The sequence below is a fragment of the Phocoena sinus genome, chromosome 12 (assembly GCF_008692025.1).
Source record: "Phocoena sinus isolate mPhoSin1 chromosome 12, mPhoSin1.pri, whole genome shotgun sequence".
Classification (NCBI taxonomy): Eukaryota; Metazoa; Chordata; class Mammalia; order Artiodactyla; family Phocoenidae; genus Phocoena; species Phocoena sinus.
The window spans coordinates 54,254,643-54,269,366 of NC_045774.1; the positions used below are offsets into that span (position 1 = coordinate 54,254,643).

At 35.8% G+C, this 14,724-nt stretch overlaps 1 protein-coding gene across 7 annotated transcripts in view; it reads left to right on the top strand.

The window, feature by feature from the left end:
* HACE1 (HECT domain and ankyrin repeat containing E3 ubiquitin protein ligase 1) overlaps nt 1-14,724 on the top strand; it is a 95,877-nt gene that overhangs the window by 13,500 nt on the left and 67,653 nt on the right. For 5 of the 7 annotated variants that reach the window (XM_032651117.1, XM_032651123.1, XM_032651118.1 and 2 more), the window contains 2 exons: nt 1,698-1,773; nt 6,957-7,088. In XM_032651117.1, coding sequence (XP_032507008.1) covers nt 1,698-1,773; nt 6,957-7,088 — 208 coding nt within the window. Of the gene's footprint in view, nt 1-1,697; nt 1,774-6,956; nt 7,089-14,724 lie in introns of those variants that run through there. The other 2 variants (XM_032651121.1, XM_032651124.1) reach the window with 2 other exon arrangements.

Genomic DNA, 14,724 nt, shown 5'->3' on the forward strand with positions numbered 1-14,724 from the left:
GGCAGTTCAAAAGGTGGCAAAGGACTTTTGTAGACATGTCTCCAAATAAGATACATAGGGGGCTTCCCTGGTGGCGCAGTGGTTGAGAGTCCGCCTGCCAATGCAGGGGACACGGGTTTGTGCCCCGGTCCGGGAAGATCCCACATGCCGCGGAGCGGCTGGGCCCGTGAGCCATGGCCGCTGAGCCTGCGCGTCCGGAGCCTGTGCTCCACAACGGGAGAGGCCACAACAGTGAGAGGCCTGCATACTGCAAAAAAAAAAAAAAAAAAAGATACATAGGTGGCCAATAAGAACATGAAAAGATGCTCAATACCCCTAATCAGGGAAATGCAAATTAAAACTACAGTGAGATACCAACTCACACTCATTAGTATGGCTGTCAGAAAAACAGTGTTGACAGAATGACAAGTGTTGTTGAGGATGTGGAGAAATTGGGACCCTTGTGCTCTGTTGGTGGGAAAGAAAAATGGTACAGATGCTCTGAAAACTAGTTTGGTGCTTCCTCAAAAAATAAAAAAATAGGATTATCATATGGGAAATTCCTTGGCTGTACAGTGGTTGGGATTCCTCGCTTTCACTGCTGAAGGCCCCGGTTCAATCCCTTGGTCAGGGAGCTAGAATCACACAAGCTGCATGGCGTGGCCAAAAATTACCATGTGATCCAACAGTCCCACTTCTGGGTATATAACACCCCAAAATTTGTCACAGGGTCTTGCAGAAATATTTGTATACTTGAGCTCATAGCAGTATGATTTATAATAGCTAAAACAAAAGGAACCTATGTGTCCATTGACAGATGAATGGATAAGCAAAATATGGTATATACATACAATGGAATATTATTCAGCCTTAAAACAGAAAGAAATTCTGACATATGCTACAACATGGATGAGCCTTGAGGACATTATACTAAGTGAAATAAGCCAGTCACAGAAAGACAAACTGTATGATTCCACTTTTATGAGGTACTTAGATAAGTCCAAATCATAGATATAGAAAGTAGAATACTGGTTGCCAGGGGCTAGCAGGAGAGGGAATGGGGAGTTATTGTTTAATGGATATAGAATTTCAGCTTTGCAAGCTGAAAAGAGTTCTTGAGATGGATGGTGGTGATGGTTGCACAACAATGTGAATAAACTTAATATCACTGAACTGTACACTTAAAAATGGTTCAGATGATAAATTTATGTTATGTGTATTTTACCACAGTAAAATAAATTGAAAAAAAGTGAAGTAGGTAGGTGGATGAATAGATAGGCATTTTATTAATTCTGTGGTTTTTATAACTCATCTTAGTATTTTAAATATTTTGCAATTAAGAATGTAGGATACAACATCGAGACATCATTTTACTCTGTCCATTCCCCTTCCATTAGACTTATATTGTGTGACATTTCTAATGAAGATTACTATTCCAAATATTCTGTCAACTCTAGAAATTTCTCAGCATTTTGAATGATGAATTTGTCCCAATGGCATGAAAACCTCATTGTGCCTTTTCTTTATCCTATTATCTTTGAGTCATAGAAAAAATTTTGTGTTTTGTTTCAGATGTTACAGTACTTATTTAAATATTGCAGATGGAAGTTGATATTTGCCATTAATTAATGTTGAGTATAGTTACTGTTTCAGTAAAATAATTGTCATTTGCTTATATTTCTAGTACCAGTTATCTGTAACTGTCTCTTTCTTTTCAGGCAGAAGAAATGCATGAGTAAATTATTAGAATACAATGCTGATGTCAACATTTGTAATAATGAAGGCCTTACAGCAGTAAGTGCTAAGAATTTTTATCTGCGATTTAAAAAATACTTTTTAGAAAATAATATTGAAGGTGATAGTATGCAAAGTGTAGTACAAGTATTTTTGCAGTTACCTCTTTGTGGTAATTGGGAAGATACAGTATGATTGAGACACAGTTCTCAGCTATATTTATTAAGAGAAGTTATGGTTCACCATTTTTCTCCTTTCCCCTTATTTTTTAACTTTATGACCTTTCATTTATTTTGAAGTCTTGATCCCCTAGCTTTTGTCACTGACTTTCAAGGGAGTTTGTAGGAGCATCTCCACTGAGGTGTGTTTTGAGTTCATTATAGGACAGCTGTTTATCATTATGTCCTTTTAAATTCTTTTAATATATACATGGTAGGAAAATTTGGATGGCTATGTTTTTATAACTCATCTTAGTTTTAAAAAAGGAAAGGAATGAAAAAAAAAAAGGAAAGGAAATAAAAGGTAACTGAGGGAATGATCACTCACCTGTACTCCCTGCACTCAGAGATAATCACTGTTAATATTTTAGCCTATATCCTTTCAGACTTGTTATATCTTACTTAAACTAGTATTTTTACCCTTTTTGCCATGTCACTTTCTTTTCAAAAATATGATTATATTTTTTTGATCCACATAGATATAGGGAGGGTGGTGTGGGATATTTCTGAAGAGATTGCTGAAATCCAAAAATTTTAATCATATTGTCATTTAATGGAGCATATTTGATTTAGAAGTAGAGATAAAATAGAATTATGTGATTACTGAGAAATTGTTTTGACATTGTGACAGAAATAAATTTTGTTAAATTTTACCTTCCTGTATGTGAGGTGATGGAGATTTTAATTAAATGGATAGTGGAAATCATTTCACAATGTATATCAAAACATTGTGATGTATACTTTAAATGTCTTACAGTTTTGTCAATTATACCTCAATAAAGCGGAACTTTTTTTTTTTAACCTTCCTTTGGTAGTTTTTGTAAATTTTGAGTCCTTTAATTTGTGAATAAAGAAGAATATTGAGTATTTACATACCGTGCTAGTTTTCAAGGCCTTTCTGATTAAAAATTTTTTTTTTCAGTGGGCAGGGAGGGAGCTGGGGCATAACAAAACAGCTTTCCTAAGATGTGAATTATTCTGAGAATGACTTGTTAAAGATTAAGTTCAATCACAATTATTATATGGAATTCACAATTCCTGTGATAATCTACATTTTTGTTACATAGTAACAATATAACACCATTTGTTCTGTAAAGAAAAACTGTATTCCAAATATCTACAGGATGCTATAGTGATATGGTAGGTACCACAGAGGGTTATAAAACTATGTAATTGACATAGCTCTATCCTTAGGACACTCTCTAGTATAGGTAAGACAAGATGCTCAGTACTAACATAGTCTGTTTAATCGCATAAGTTTTTATCTGCTAATTTTCCCCCTTCACTCCTGAACTTTAAGGGAAGTGGAATACAAAATTTTTAAAAATAAAATTTTTATTAAAAAATTATTCATGCATATATTTAAAGAGTCAAATGATTCTACAAGGCTTATTATATAAAAAGTCTCAGCTCTTTTTCTGCCTGGGACCAATCTCAGTGTTCTGTCCTGTGGCCCTGATTGGTATGGTGTGCCTCCTTCTCTTAGAAACAATTCTGGCCACCAAGCGTGTTCCTGCCTAGTCCCAGGTCACATGATGGAATTAATTCAACAGCCAGGCACATTGACCCCATCAGCTGAAGGAAGCTAGCTAGGATGGTGGAAATGTGGTGCTGCAGAATTGAATAGTGGCCACCAAGCATGTGGGGCAGTAAAGGCAAGGGCTCCTGAGATGGAAGAGCCTTCAGTGGGGAGTCAAGATCCCCAGGATTTTTCATACAAAAGGAGAGAACTGTTGACTGCATACTTTGTGGGCTGATCACCTTCACAAAGGGCTTCTCATGTTTCTTCATTCATTTGTTCTTTGAACAGGATTTTCTTGGATACCTATTATGTGCTAGGCACTTTACTGGTATGGGGTTAGAGCAGTAATTTGACTGATGCAGTCCTTGTCTTCCCCAAACTTCCAAGGAAGTCAGGATAGTCAACAGGCAATGGTGACACATTGTAATGAATGTTAACATAGGTGCTGGAGATGCTGTAGAAGTCAGATAAGGGGACCCATCCTCACCAATGGCATTGGAGGAGGCATCCCAGGGAAGTATCACAAGAGCTGAGGCCAAAGGGACAAACAGAAGTTAGACTAGTGTAAGTGGTGATTGTGAGGTTGGGAGTGGTAGTGGGGTTCTAGCTCTGTGGAATAGGTTGGCAAAGGCTTGGAGATGCAAGAGAGCATGCTACATTGGAGCAGTGAGCTTAACTGGTGTTCAGATACCACTGGGGGTTTATGAAGACTTCCAAAGGTCTGTAGCATGGATAGTTAAGGGGGTCACTTTCCAGGTCTTCAGCCTTTATATGTGTGCTCCTTCCTCAAGCTGATTACTCAAGGACACCTTGCACTTCCCACCTTCACCTTCAAAATCACTCTTCTATCACTTTTATGTTTTTATTTATTTATTTATTTATTTATTAAATTGAAGCATAGATGATTTACAGTACTCTTAACTGAGCCTTTTGTAGTACGGAAGTTTTAAATTTTGATGTTCAGTATATCAGTTTTTCCATTTATGGATTGTGTTTTTGGTATCAAGTTTAGGAACTCTTTGCCTAGCTATACATCCTGAAGATTTTCTCCTATCTTTTCCAAAAAGTTTTATACTTTTACATTTTACATCTAAACCTGTGATCTATTTGAGCTAATATTTGTCTGTGATGCTTAAGTCAAGGCTTATTTTTTTTACCTATGGAGTCTAGTTACCCTAGCACTGTTTGTTGAAAAGGCTATATACTTCCTGCATGAAATTGGTTTTGTCGCTCTCTCAAAAATCTTTTGGGCATATTTGTATGGGGTTATTTCTGGGTCCTCAGTTCTGTTCCAGTGATCTGTCTGTCCCTTTGCCAATACCACACTGTCTTGATTACTCTAGCTATATAGTAAGTTTTAATGTCAGGTAGAGTAATTACTCCCACTTTATTTTTCTTTGTCAAGATTGTGTTAGCTACTCTGGTTCTTTGCCTATCCATATACATTTTAGAATAAACTTGTCTATGACAAAAAAACCTTGCTGAGATTTCTTATTGGAATTGCATTAAGCCTGTAGATCAATTTGGGGAGAATTGACATCTTTACTACGTTGAGTCTTCCAATCTATAAACACAGTATGTCTCTCCATTTATTTAGGTCTTTGATTTCTTTCATCACAATTTTGTATTATTCAGCTTACAGATCTTGTGCATGTTTTAAGTGTATAGCTAGGTATTTTATTTTCTTTGGAGCAATTGTAAGTGACGTTTATATTTTTTAATTTTTTAAAAATTTATTTATTTATTTTCGGCTGCGTTGGGTCTTCATTGCTGCGCACAGGCTTTCTCTTGTTGCGGTGCACGGGCTTCTCATTGTAGTGGCTTCTCGTTGAGGAGCACGGGCTCTAGGCATGCGGGCTTCAGTAGTTGTGACATGCAGGCTCAGTAGTTGTGGCACACGTGCTTAGTTGCTCCGTGGCATGTGGGATCTTGCAGCACCAAGGCTCAAACCTGTGTCCCCTGCATTGGCAGGTGGATTCTTAACCACTCCACCACCAGGGAAGTCCCGCAACATTGTTTTTAATTTTTATTTCTGCATGTTCATTGATAGTACATGGAAATGCAGTTGCCTTTTATGTGTTGATCATGTAGGCTGTGACCTTGCTGAACTCACTTATTAGTTCTAGGAGTTTTTGGTAGATTCCTTGGGATTTTCTACATAGACAGTCATGTCATCTGCAAATAGAGATAGTTTCATCTTTTCCTTTCCAATCTGTATGTCTTTTATTTCTGTTTCTTCATTTATTGAACCTTAACATTTTTTTTTTGTTTTCTAAATACGTGTTGTTAATTCATTACTAGACTTCCCTGAGCTTTGTAAATATCCTCATAACATTTGTTCAGTACCTTTCACCTTCTTGAATAGTTTTGAAGGAGTCTGTTATGGGGACTGCTGTTCTCTAAGTGAGATTGGTTGATTTCTAGGCCTGCTTTACAGCGTTATTTGGAATAACTCTTCACCATCATCCCAGAGATTCCTTTGCCTTTCTTTTGTTTTGGGTTTTTATTTATAGGCATACCTCAGAGATACTGCAGGTTCTGTTCCTGACCATGTCAATAAAATGAATACTGAGATAAAGCAAGTCATACAAGTATTTTGGTTTCCTAGTGCATATAAAAGTTATATGTAACTTCAAGAAGTGCAGCAGAGTGTTGCTACCTGTTCTTGAGCCTTTGGGGAGTTCTGTGATCTGAATCTACCTTCTTGGTGCTCTAGTACTGGTTTAGGATTCAGCTCTTTGTTCTGACAATGAAGACAAAAGCTTCCAGCTTGCAAAATGTGTTGCTCTTGTATTCTCTCCTTTTCTTTTTCTTAATAGGTCTGTCCTTTAAGAAAAAGTACTCTTTACTGTCATTTCAGTGATGTTCGGGGAAGAAGTAGGAGCTGATGCATGGGTTCAGAGTTACCATTTTAAAACAAAAGTTTCATGATCTATTTTTTGAATGGAAAAAAAGTCAGATGAAAAATGCATGGACAGCATAGTCCAAAGTTTTAACATTGATTATCTTTGTGGGGTAGACTTATAGGTGTTTTATATTTTTTTAATCCTCCCCATATATGTTATTATATATGTTACATGCATTATGTGTAAAATATAGGAAGTAAAGAATATGACACCTGCTGTCATATTAATTACTTTTTAACTTATGTTTGTTTCTGGGGGAGGAAAAATATCCAGTACCTCTTCTCTAGAGATAAGCTATACATGCAGTCCATGGTCATCTAAGAAGCAGAGTATTTGGTGATCCTAAGTTTAGGATTTTTAACTACTTTGAAACCATGAAATGCTTGATTTTGAAGTACATGGTGGTGTAACCTACATCCTGATGCATATTTTTTCCCCATATAAAAATATAGGAAAAAAGTATATTGGCTTAAATTTTAATTTTAATATTTAGTGTGCATGTCATGCTCACAGTTGATAAATAATTGCATTATTTATCTGCTGCTTTTATGTGAAACACTCTTGCACAAATGTTAAGTAACCTAAATGGCTGCACAGATACACTGGCTGGCTGTGAATGGGCGGACAGAACTACTCCATGACCTTGTACAGCACGTCAGTGACGTCGATGTTGAGGACGCGATGGGGCAGACAGCGCTGCATGTGGCCTGCCAGAACGGTCACAAGACGGTAAATAAAGCCTCGAGGACTTTAAATTAAGTTGCATCTGTTTAAACTTTGAATTCATGAAAAGTTTTCCACTGTGTATAATTGGAAACATGAAGCAAAATCTTATAACATTTTCTGTGTCATGTGGTCTTCTGATTAATATATTCTATGTGGATAAAAGGAACAGAAAATAGTGTTTTTAAATATGTTTAATGTATTTGTAATTTGGATTTCAATTTTATTTCTGATTCATAGATTATAATAGCTGAATATTTAAAATTTTAAATGTAGTATGTTCACATATAATAATTTTAACAGTTTATAATGTTTATTGTCCTCAGTTTTATCAAATAACTTTTTCATATTTTTTACCATTTTCATATTTTTACCCTTAAGCCTCAAGTTTTGGAATTAGTGAAGAAAGTGAGCTCTGACATTGCTTAAATAATTCAACTTGGATTATCATATTTTTCTACTCTCTTGGAATATGATTTAAGTGCTAGAGTCACAGCTGTTTTCTTCCTTACTTTTGATTTCTAAAATCATGCATTTGTTTTAGGCAGTACTTTCCTGTTATCCCTATGTATAAACATTTGGCTTTTAAAATTGCTAATAGTTTTCTCTCTCATTAGAAGACTGCTGCCTTATTTAAAGATTGTTAGCTTAAGATTTTAGATTGAATTTCTGCTTTTTGTATTTTCCTATCCTGGTTACTTTCATTTTTTTCCCACATTTAACATTATGGATAATAGAATATTATTTATTTACTAACTAAACAACAAAAACCAGTTGAAAACCAAAAAACACCACCAGCATCTACAAAGATACAGAAGTTTGCTTGTTTATATTTATTTTTTTGTATACACTGAGTCTTATCTTTTTGTTGGGAGAATTCCTAGTAGAATCTAGATTTCTGTCTCTGCAAACACTTTTTTTTTTGTGGTACGCAGGCCTCTCACTGTTGTGGCCTCTCCCGTTGCGGAGCACAGGCTCCGGACCCACAGGCTCAGCGGCCATGGCTCACGGGCCCAGCTACTCCGCGGCATGTGGGATCCTCCCGGACCAGGACACGAACCTGTGTCCCTTGCATCGGCAGGCGGACTCTCAACCACTGCGCCACCAGGGAAGCCCCGTGCAAACACTTTTTTCCTAACCTAGGTTCAGGATGTCAGATCCTACGTATTTAGATGCTTTATGTATGACCTCAATTCATAGAATACTGCACTTCTTTTAAGATAGTGAGCTCAAGGTTGACATTGTCTTATGTTTAATAAGAGTTGGATAAAAGGAAGGATATATGCTTTTTCTTTTTTTTCTTTCCTGGCATTTCTTCTGAACACCAATGTTCGTTTTTATTCTTTTGTCTTTTATCATCTGAAAACTAACCCATTTGTATTCAAGGAGTATTCCTTTTCATTACCTTTTACTTTCTCTATGTCAGTACTACTAAATTTAAGAAGTATTCTGGGTGGGAAAAAAAAATCATCTGTAATGTTCTAATCTTGACTGGCCCCAGTAAACAACTGCTGCCTGTTAGAGCAAGAGTCCTGCTGGCAGCTCTTACAGGACAGAAAAGCACCCGCTGTAATATAAATACTCCCTGCCGTTAACGAACGAGTGGCGTGTCATTTACTAAGATTGTAAACCTACTTGTCGCCCGGGAACTTGTGTAGTAAAAAACTGCAATTCAGATTAGGAATTACCTACAAAGGCTAATTTTAGCTGCCTTAAGCCAGTAAAGAAACAAGAATGACGCAGAAAACCTTGGTTCAAAACATGTGCATTACAGGGTGCATTAAAAATTTAGAATTGCCTTCTGAAGTTATTGAAGAGTAGTTAGTATAAGTATAATACACTCCATATGGTTTACCACCTAAAGCAGGCGTGGTAAAGTAAGGGAGAATTCCTCATAGTCATATGCCTTTGAAGAATTGTATTTTCAGAAGATTTATAGGGGGCCTGACTTCACTGTGGTGATGGGCTTCACAGGGTGAGATTTTGCAGGTATGTTACAGGAGGAAGAGTACAAAAAGTCATGTTGACTTGTGACTGATTGTATTAGTGAGTGAGATTCCTTTCTGTCATAGTTGGTCCATTATAGTTATCTGTGAGGGTTGTATACAAAGAGAATGTTTAGCACTATTTTCCAGTTCATTGTATGCACCTTTAATCCTTCAATAGGGCAAAAAGGAATCCTGAAAAATTAGGCCATCTCCTAGCCTCCAGGCTGAATTATACCTCTAAAAATCTGTGTTGATAGTTGTGCTATTATTACCTGTGTGCCATAATTACTCATGTATTTCTGGGACATGTTCAGATCTCAGTGGATGAGAATATTCTTTTATCTTGAGTTGGATATGATTTAAGAGCTGAGATATGTTATTATAGGGTAGATGTTATTGATTTTGTTTTTAACCCTTTGTGTATCTTTCCATAAGTTGAACAGAGTCTAAAATGCTTTGTCAGATTTCAGCAAATGAAAATGGCCTTTTCATTGTCTCAAAGTAGTCAGTTTTTGCATAAATTCATTAAAAGGTCTTCAAAACTTGTGTCCATGTAGACATATACCAGTGCACATAGGTTTCAAGATTTATATATATTGGTTATATATATATTTTATAGAATGAAATGTAAAACTTTAAAGGGGGAAAGAAACTCCCTTAAAAATATTCTCAAAAGCACATCAGCTCATTTCAAATTAAAGAGGATGATACGAAAAAAAAAAAGGATGATATGATAAAGAAATCCTCTGAAATTTACTTTCTAATCTCATTTTAAGGTAAATCTCAAGAATGCATGAAAAGATTTTGAACAACTGGCTAAGAGCTCTAAAGCTTTGTAGAATTTATAATTGAATACCGTATTCTTGCTTTGATGACAAATAATTTTTAGATTTACATGACATTTTTACAGATAAAAGATTTGGAAGAAAGATTGATTTTGTCATAACTAAGAAATCAAGTAATTTTTGCCATGATTTCCTATAGATGCATCTGTTTAATTAGAGGTAAACCAAGATAAGGGTCTCTTCATCATCTTGTTAGAAGGAAGTGATTTGGGCAGTTGAAGAGTGCAGCGTGACCATTTTTGTCCTTGTAACATAATAGCACTATGATTTTAAATGACTTCTATTCCTATTTTAAAATGATCAGATGAAAGAAATGATCAACTCCTTAATAATTTAATTTTTTATAAATTCCCTTAGGTCAGCTGTTACTAGCTATACAATACCAGAATTATGGTTTGTCTTTGGATATTGATTTAAAATAAAAAATAATTAGAGAATTTGGTTATTCATCTGGCTTATTATATAGCCTTTGGCAACTTTTTCTTCCCCTGCCTTTATCTACCTCTTAAGATATACTCTGCTGATTACACAATTAAGGAAAGTGTTGTGAATATTTTGGAAGATACTTAAGAGTAATGATAGGGGCTTCCCTGGTGGCGCTGTGGTTGAGAATCTGCCTGCTAATGCAGGGGACACGGTTTCGAGCCCTGGTCTGGGAGGATCCAACATGCCGCGGAGCAACTAGGCCCGTGAGCCACAACTACTGAGCCTGCGCGTCTGGAGCCTGTGCTCTGCAACAAGAGAGGCCGCGATAGTGAGAGGCCTGCGCACCGTGATGAAGAATGGCCCCCGCTTGCCACAACTAGAGAAAGCCCTCGCACAGAAATGAAGACCCAACACAGCAAAAAATTAAATAAATTAATAAACTCCTACCCCCAACATCTTAAAAAAAAGAGTAATGATAGTATTGGTACTGTTACTACCATTATTAATATTGATGATGTGATTCTGTAAGAACAGTACAAAGAGCACTACCTGGACTCTTCATTCATTTGCTCTTATGTAGTAAGCTAGGCCTAATGTGTTGTTTGATTTTTAATCTCATTTTTAGAAAGTGTAGTAAAACCTAATATTCTACATAGGTATAATTGACTCCATTTTTTTGGCTATAAATTGAACTTACTTTTTGGTAATTTTTTTCTTTGTCATTAGGTCTTTAAGATTTATTGATGTGTTGAATTGCCACAAATGGTTGATTACTGTTTTCCTGGAATAACTTGGACTTAGAAACTCTAGAGAACTGTCAAACGGTTCAATCTCAATTTCTATTAGTTAAAGTACACAGCAGGATTAGTTTTTGGACTAATTTCAGTTCACTTAAGGAAATTTTATTTTTATCACAATAGACTTTATATTGCTAAATTTAGATAACTGAATATGATGGTTCACAAACAATATGAAATGATAGTTGAAACCTGCTTAGAGTAGATTACCTTTGATAGAACTGACTGTATTTTTTTTTTTTTTTTACTGAAATTGTAGGCTTGTTAAGGAACAGTGCTCATCTACGTTCAGTCAGCTCTCTTGATATCTTTAGCCAGCTTCCAAGCTTTTCATCCCGAGAATTACAGGGCAGCCATGCAAACTTAATTGAAAGCTTTTGCAAAAACATTAACTGGATTCAGCCTTGAAGCATGAAGGTAGATGTACTTAACATTTCAGGATATGTTTTTAGGTTCAGAGTAATTTTATTTATTCTAATGTTAGAATTCTCCTTTCATCACTCCTGAGAAATGTGAGCAAATAATAGGAAATTCTATTACTGTGATTTTTTTTTCCTAACACAACTGGGTAATATTGATTTTTTTGCTAGGTATTACATAAGGGTTCAAAGTCTTGATAGGCTTAGGTGGACGGGTTTCTAGAGAAGACCTATACACACCAGTCACTGACTAGTGAGTTGGCCATTTTTCTTAGTGCATAAGTTGTTAGTACATTGCTGTCCTGTCATCAGAATTACTTTTTTTTTTTTGCCATACGCGGGCCTCTCATTGCTGCGGCCTCTCCCATTGTGGAGCACAGGCTCCGGAAGCGCAGGCCCAGCGGCCACGGCCCACGGGCCCAGCCGCTCCGCGGCATGAAAATCGCCTTTCCATGCTTTTCTTTCAGTATTCCTTCCCAGCTCTTCCTTACTCTGTAAGGAGGAAGACTCCCCTTGTAGATTATCTAGGAATAGGATAATAATGTGTTTTTGTTTTTTAAGGGGGAGAGGGTTGGACAGGGAATTTGAAGGTCTGAATTATTTTAAAAACATATTTTGGTGATCTATATTACACACATAAAATGATTTTAGTTCAGTGTACTTCTTAAAATTATGTTATATTAGCTTGAAAGATACAGGTAATCAGCTCTCAGTCACAGATATTTGTTAGTATACTTTTACATGTTTACATTTACTAAATTGTAAGCTGCTGAGCTTAATTTTTGCAAGTAAATGAGAAGCTATAAAAGTTTGAAAACAGGGGAACTTATGACCGTTGTAAATTACAGTGATTTATTTTGGACTTCATGGCTTATGTCTGTTAAACAGACGATGCAGTTTTCACCGAAGTACTTGTGTGTAGAGGTTTAGGGGTGAGAAATTTGCTAAAACAAATTGAATCCAAATCTGTCATAGAGAATCCTATTAGTTTTTCTGGATAGCACTAGTCACCATCTAGCATACTACATATTTTATTTCTCACGTCCCTTTGTTTTCCTTTTCCACTAGAATGTAAGCTTCATGAAGGCAGATGTTTGTCCATTTTGTTCATTGCTGTGACTCTAACATCTAGCACATACTACTAGCGCATACCAACATTGAAATTTTTGTTGAAAAATGGAATGGGCTAGTCAAATGCAGTATCATTCCAAGCAGTTTTTTCTGCCATTTTCTTTCCGTTTGTAAATGTTTGTAATTTTTTTCTTTTGTACCTTTAAGTGAAGCGTATATTGATAGTGCTGATTTTTATAAAAGATTGTATCTGGTTTGTTTATTGCTGAAAATTTCTGCTTTTGAGACTCCTTAGGGATTGTAGTGGTTGAATCCAGAATTTATTCTCTTTGATTTTGTTTTCCCTTATGCTTCTGTATAATTTAAAATCTTCAAGTAGTATTGTTTCTTCAAGGGCTTTTATGTTTTTAATTTAATAGTTTCCTCCACCTGAATTCTCCTAGTTTCAAAGTTATTTTGCCCTTCATTTACATAGATTGGAAATTAAAAAAAAAACTTATAAGTTATGTGACTTTCTTGCTTCTTTTATTATGCTATTTAATCAATAATTGAATTCTGTGTTATCCTTATTCCTCCTGTTTCAGAGATTTTACAAAAAGAAATCTGCATACATTTTTTTGAAATCACAAAGATTGATGACTTTTCACTCATGTCAGTGCTGCAAGGCAATTTTTTTTACTTTTTTTTTTTTTTTTTTTTTTGGCGGAACGCGGGCCTCTCACTGCCGCAGCCTCTCCCGTTGCAGAGCACAGGCTCAGGACGCGCAGGCTCAGTGGCCATGGCTCACGGGCCCAGCCGCTCCGCGGCATGTGGGATCTTCCCAGACCGGGGCACGATCCCGTATCCCCTGCATCGGCAGGCGGGCTCTCAACCACCGCGCCACCAGGGAAGCCCCTTTTTTTACTCTTTACATTCAAATCCCTTTATGTATTTTTTTTTCTTCTTACTCTGAGGGAAATGGGTTTTTCTCCCTCTTTGACTTCAGGCAACATTTTATCTACAAGTGAGCTATTGAAAGCTTTTTTAAAATATGTGTTTCTTTTAATAGTTGTATATTTTGAGGATCTTAATTGAGATAATTTTGTTAAAACAGAAAAGCAGATTTATGAATGTAAAAGAAAATGCTGTAATGAGCTTTTCCACTTTATTAATCAAGTGTTTTTCTCTGTTAAGAACAGAATTTTTAATGTATTCATAGGATATTTCCTGTGTACAAGGGTATGATAGAAATGTATGACACAGAAGTATTTGTGTGTAGGGGTTTCGGGGTGAGAAATTTGCTAAAACAAATCATGCTGTCTTGCTATGATTTGCCTGAAGTTTGTCTTACCACTTTGTAGAGGAATATGTTAGTCTAATGTTAGTCTAATGGCTAATTTGTTTTACTGTTAGCTCTACAGTATAAATAAAAATACAGAAATACTGTAAAAAGTATATGAATTTAGAAATGGCATTATTTAAAAACTGAACAGAAATAACTGTCTAGGCTCTTGAGCATGACTCTCAAATAGTTATTTAGTAGGGAATTAGTAGATCATCTGTGATTAATGTAGCTTATGAAAATATGCCAAATTAGCCAGAATACTATTTAGTATTCTGAATTTAGAATTTCTGTTTTTTGGTAAATTGCTTAGTGGTTATGACCATGGGCTTAGGTTTTAATCCCCGCTCCCCTGTTTATTTGTGTGTTGGGGTGCGCATTACTTGACCTCTTTGAGATTCAGTTTCCTACTTGTGAATGTGCAGAGAAGGATATCAACTTCCCATCAGGATACAGTAAATGAAATGATAAATGCTTATTAGCACAGTATCCAGGCACATGCTAAGGTTATTCATACTATTATATCATTATATACTTTTAACAATTATATAATTTTTATGAATGCATAGTATGTTTTGTTAATAATTACTTTATTTCAGCTTCTCTCTGAATTGCTGGGTTTTAATTGAATATTAATATGTATTTTTGATATAATTGCTTTTATCTCTCCTGAGCCTTTTTGAGAGATGGCTTATTGTCTATATAATTTCTGTAACAGTCAGTGAAAATTATTGCTGCTATCCATCTCACTTCTGATTTGGGACCACATACACAC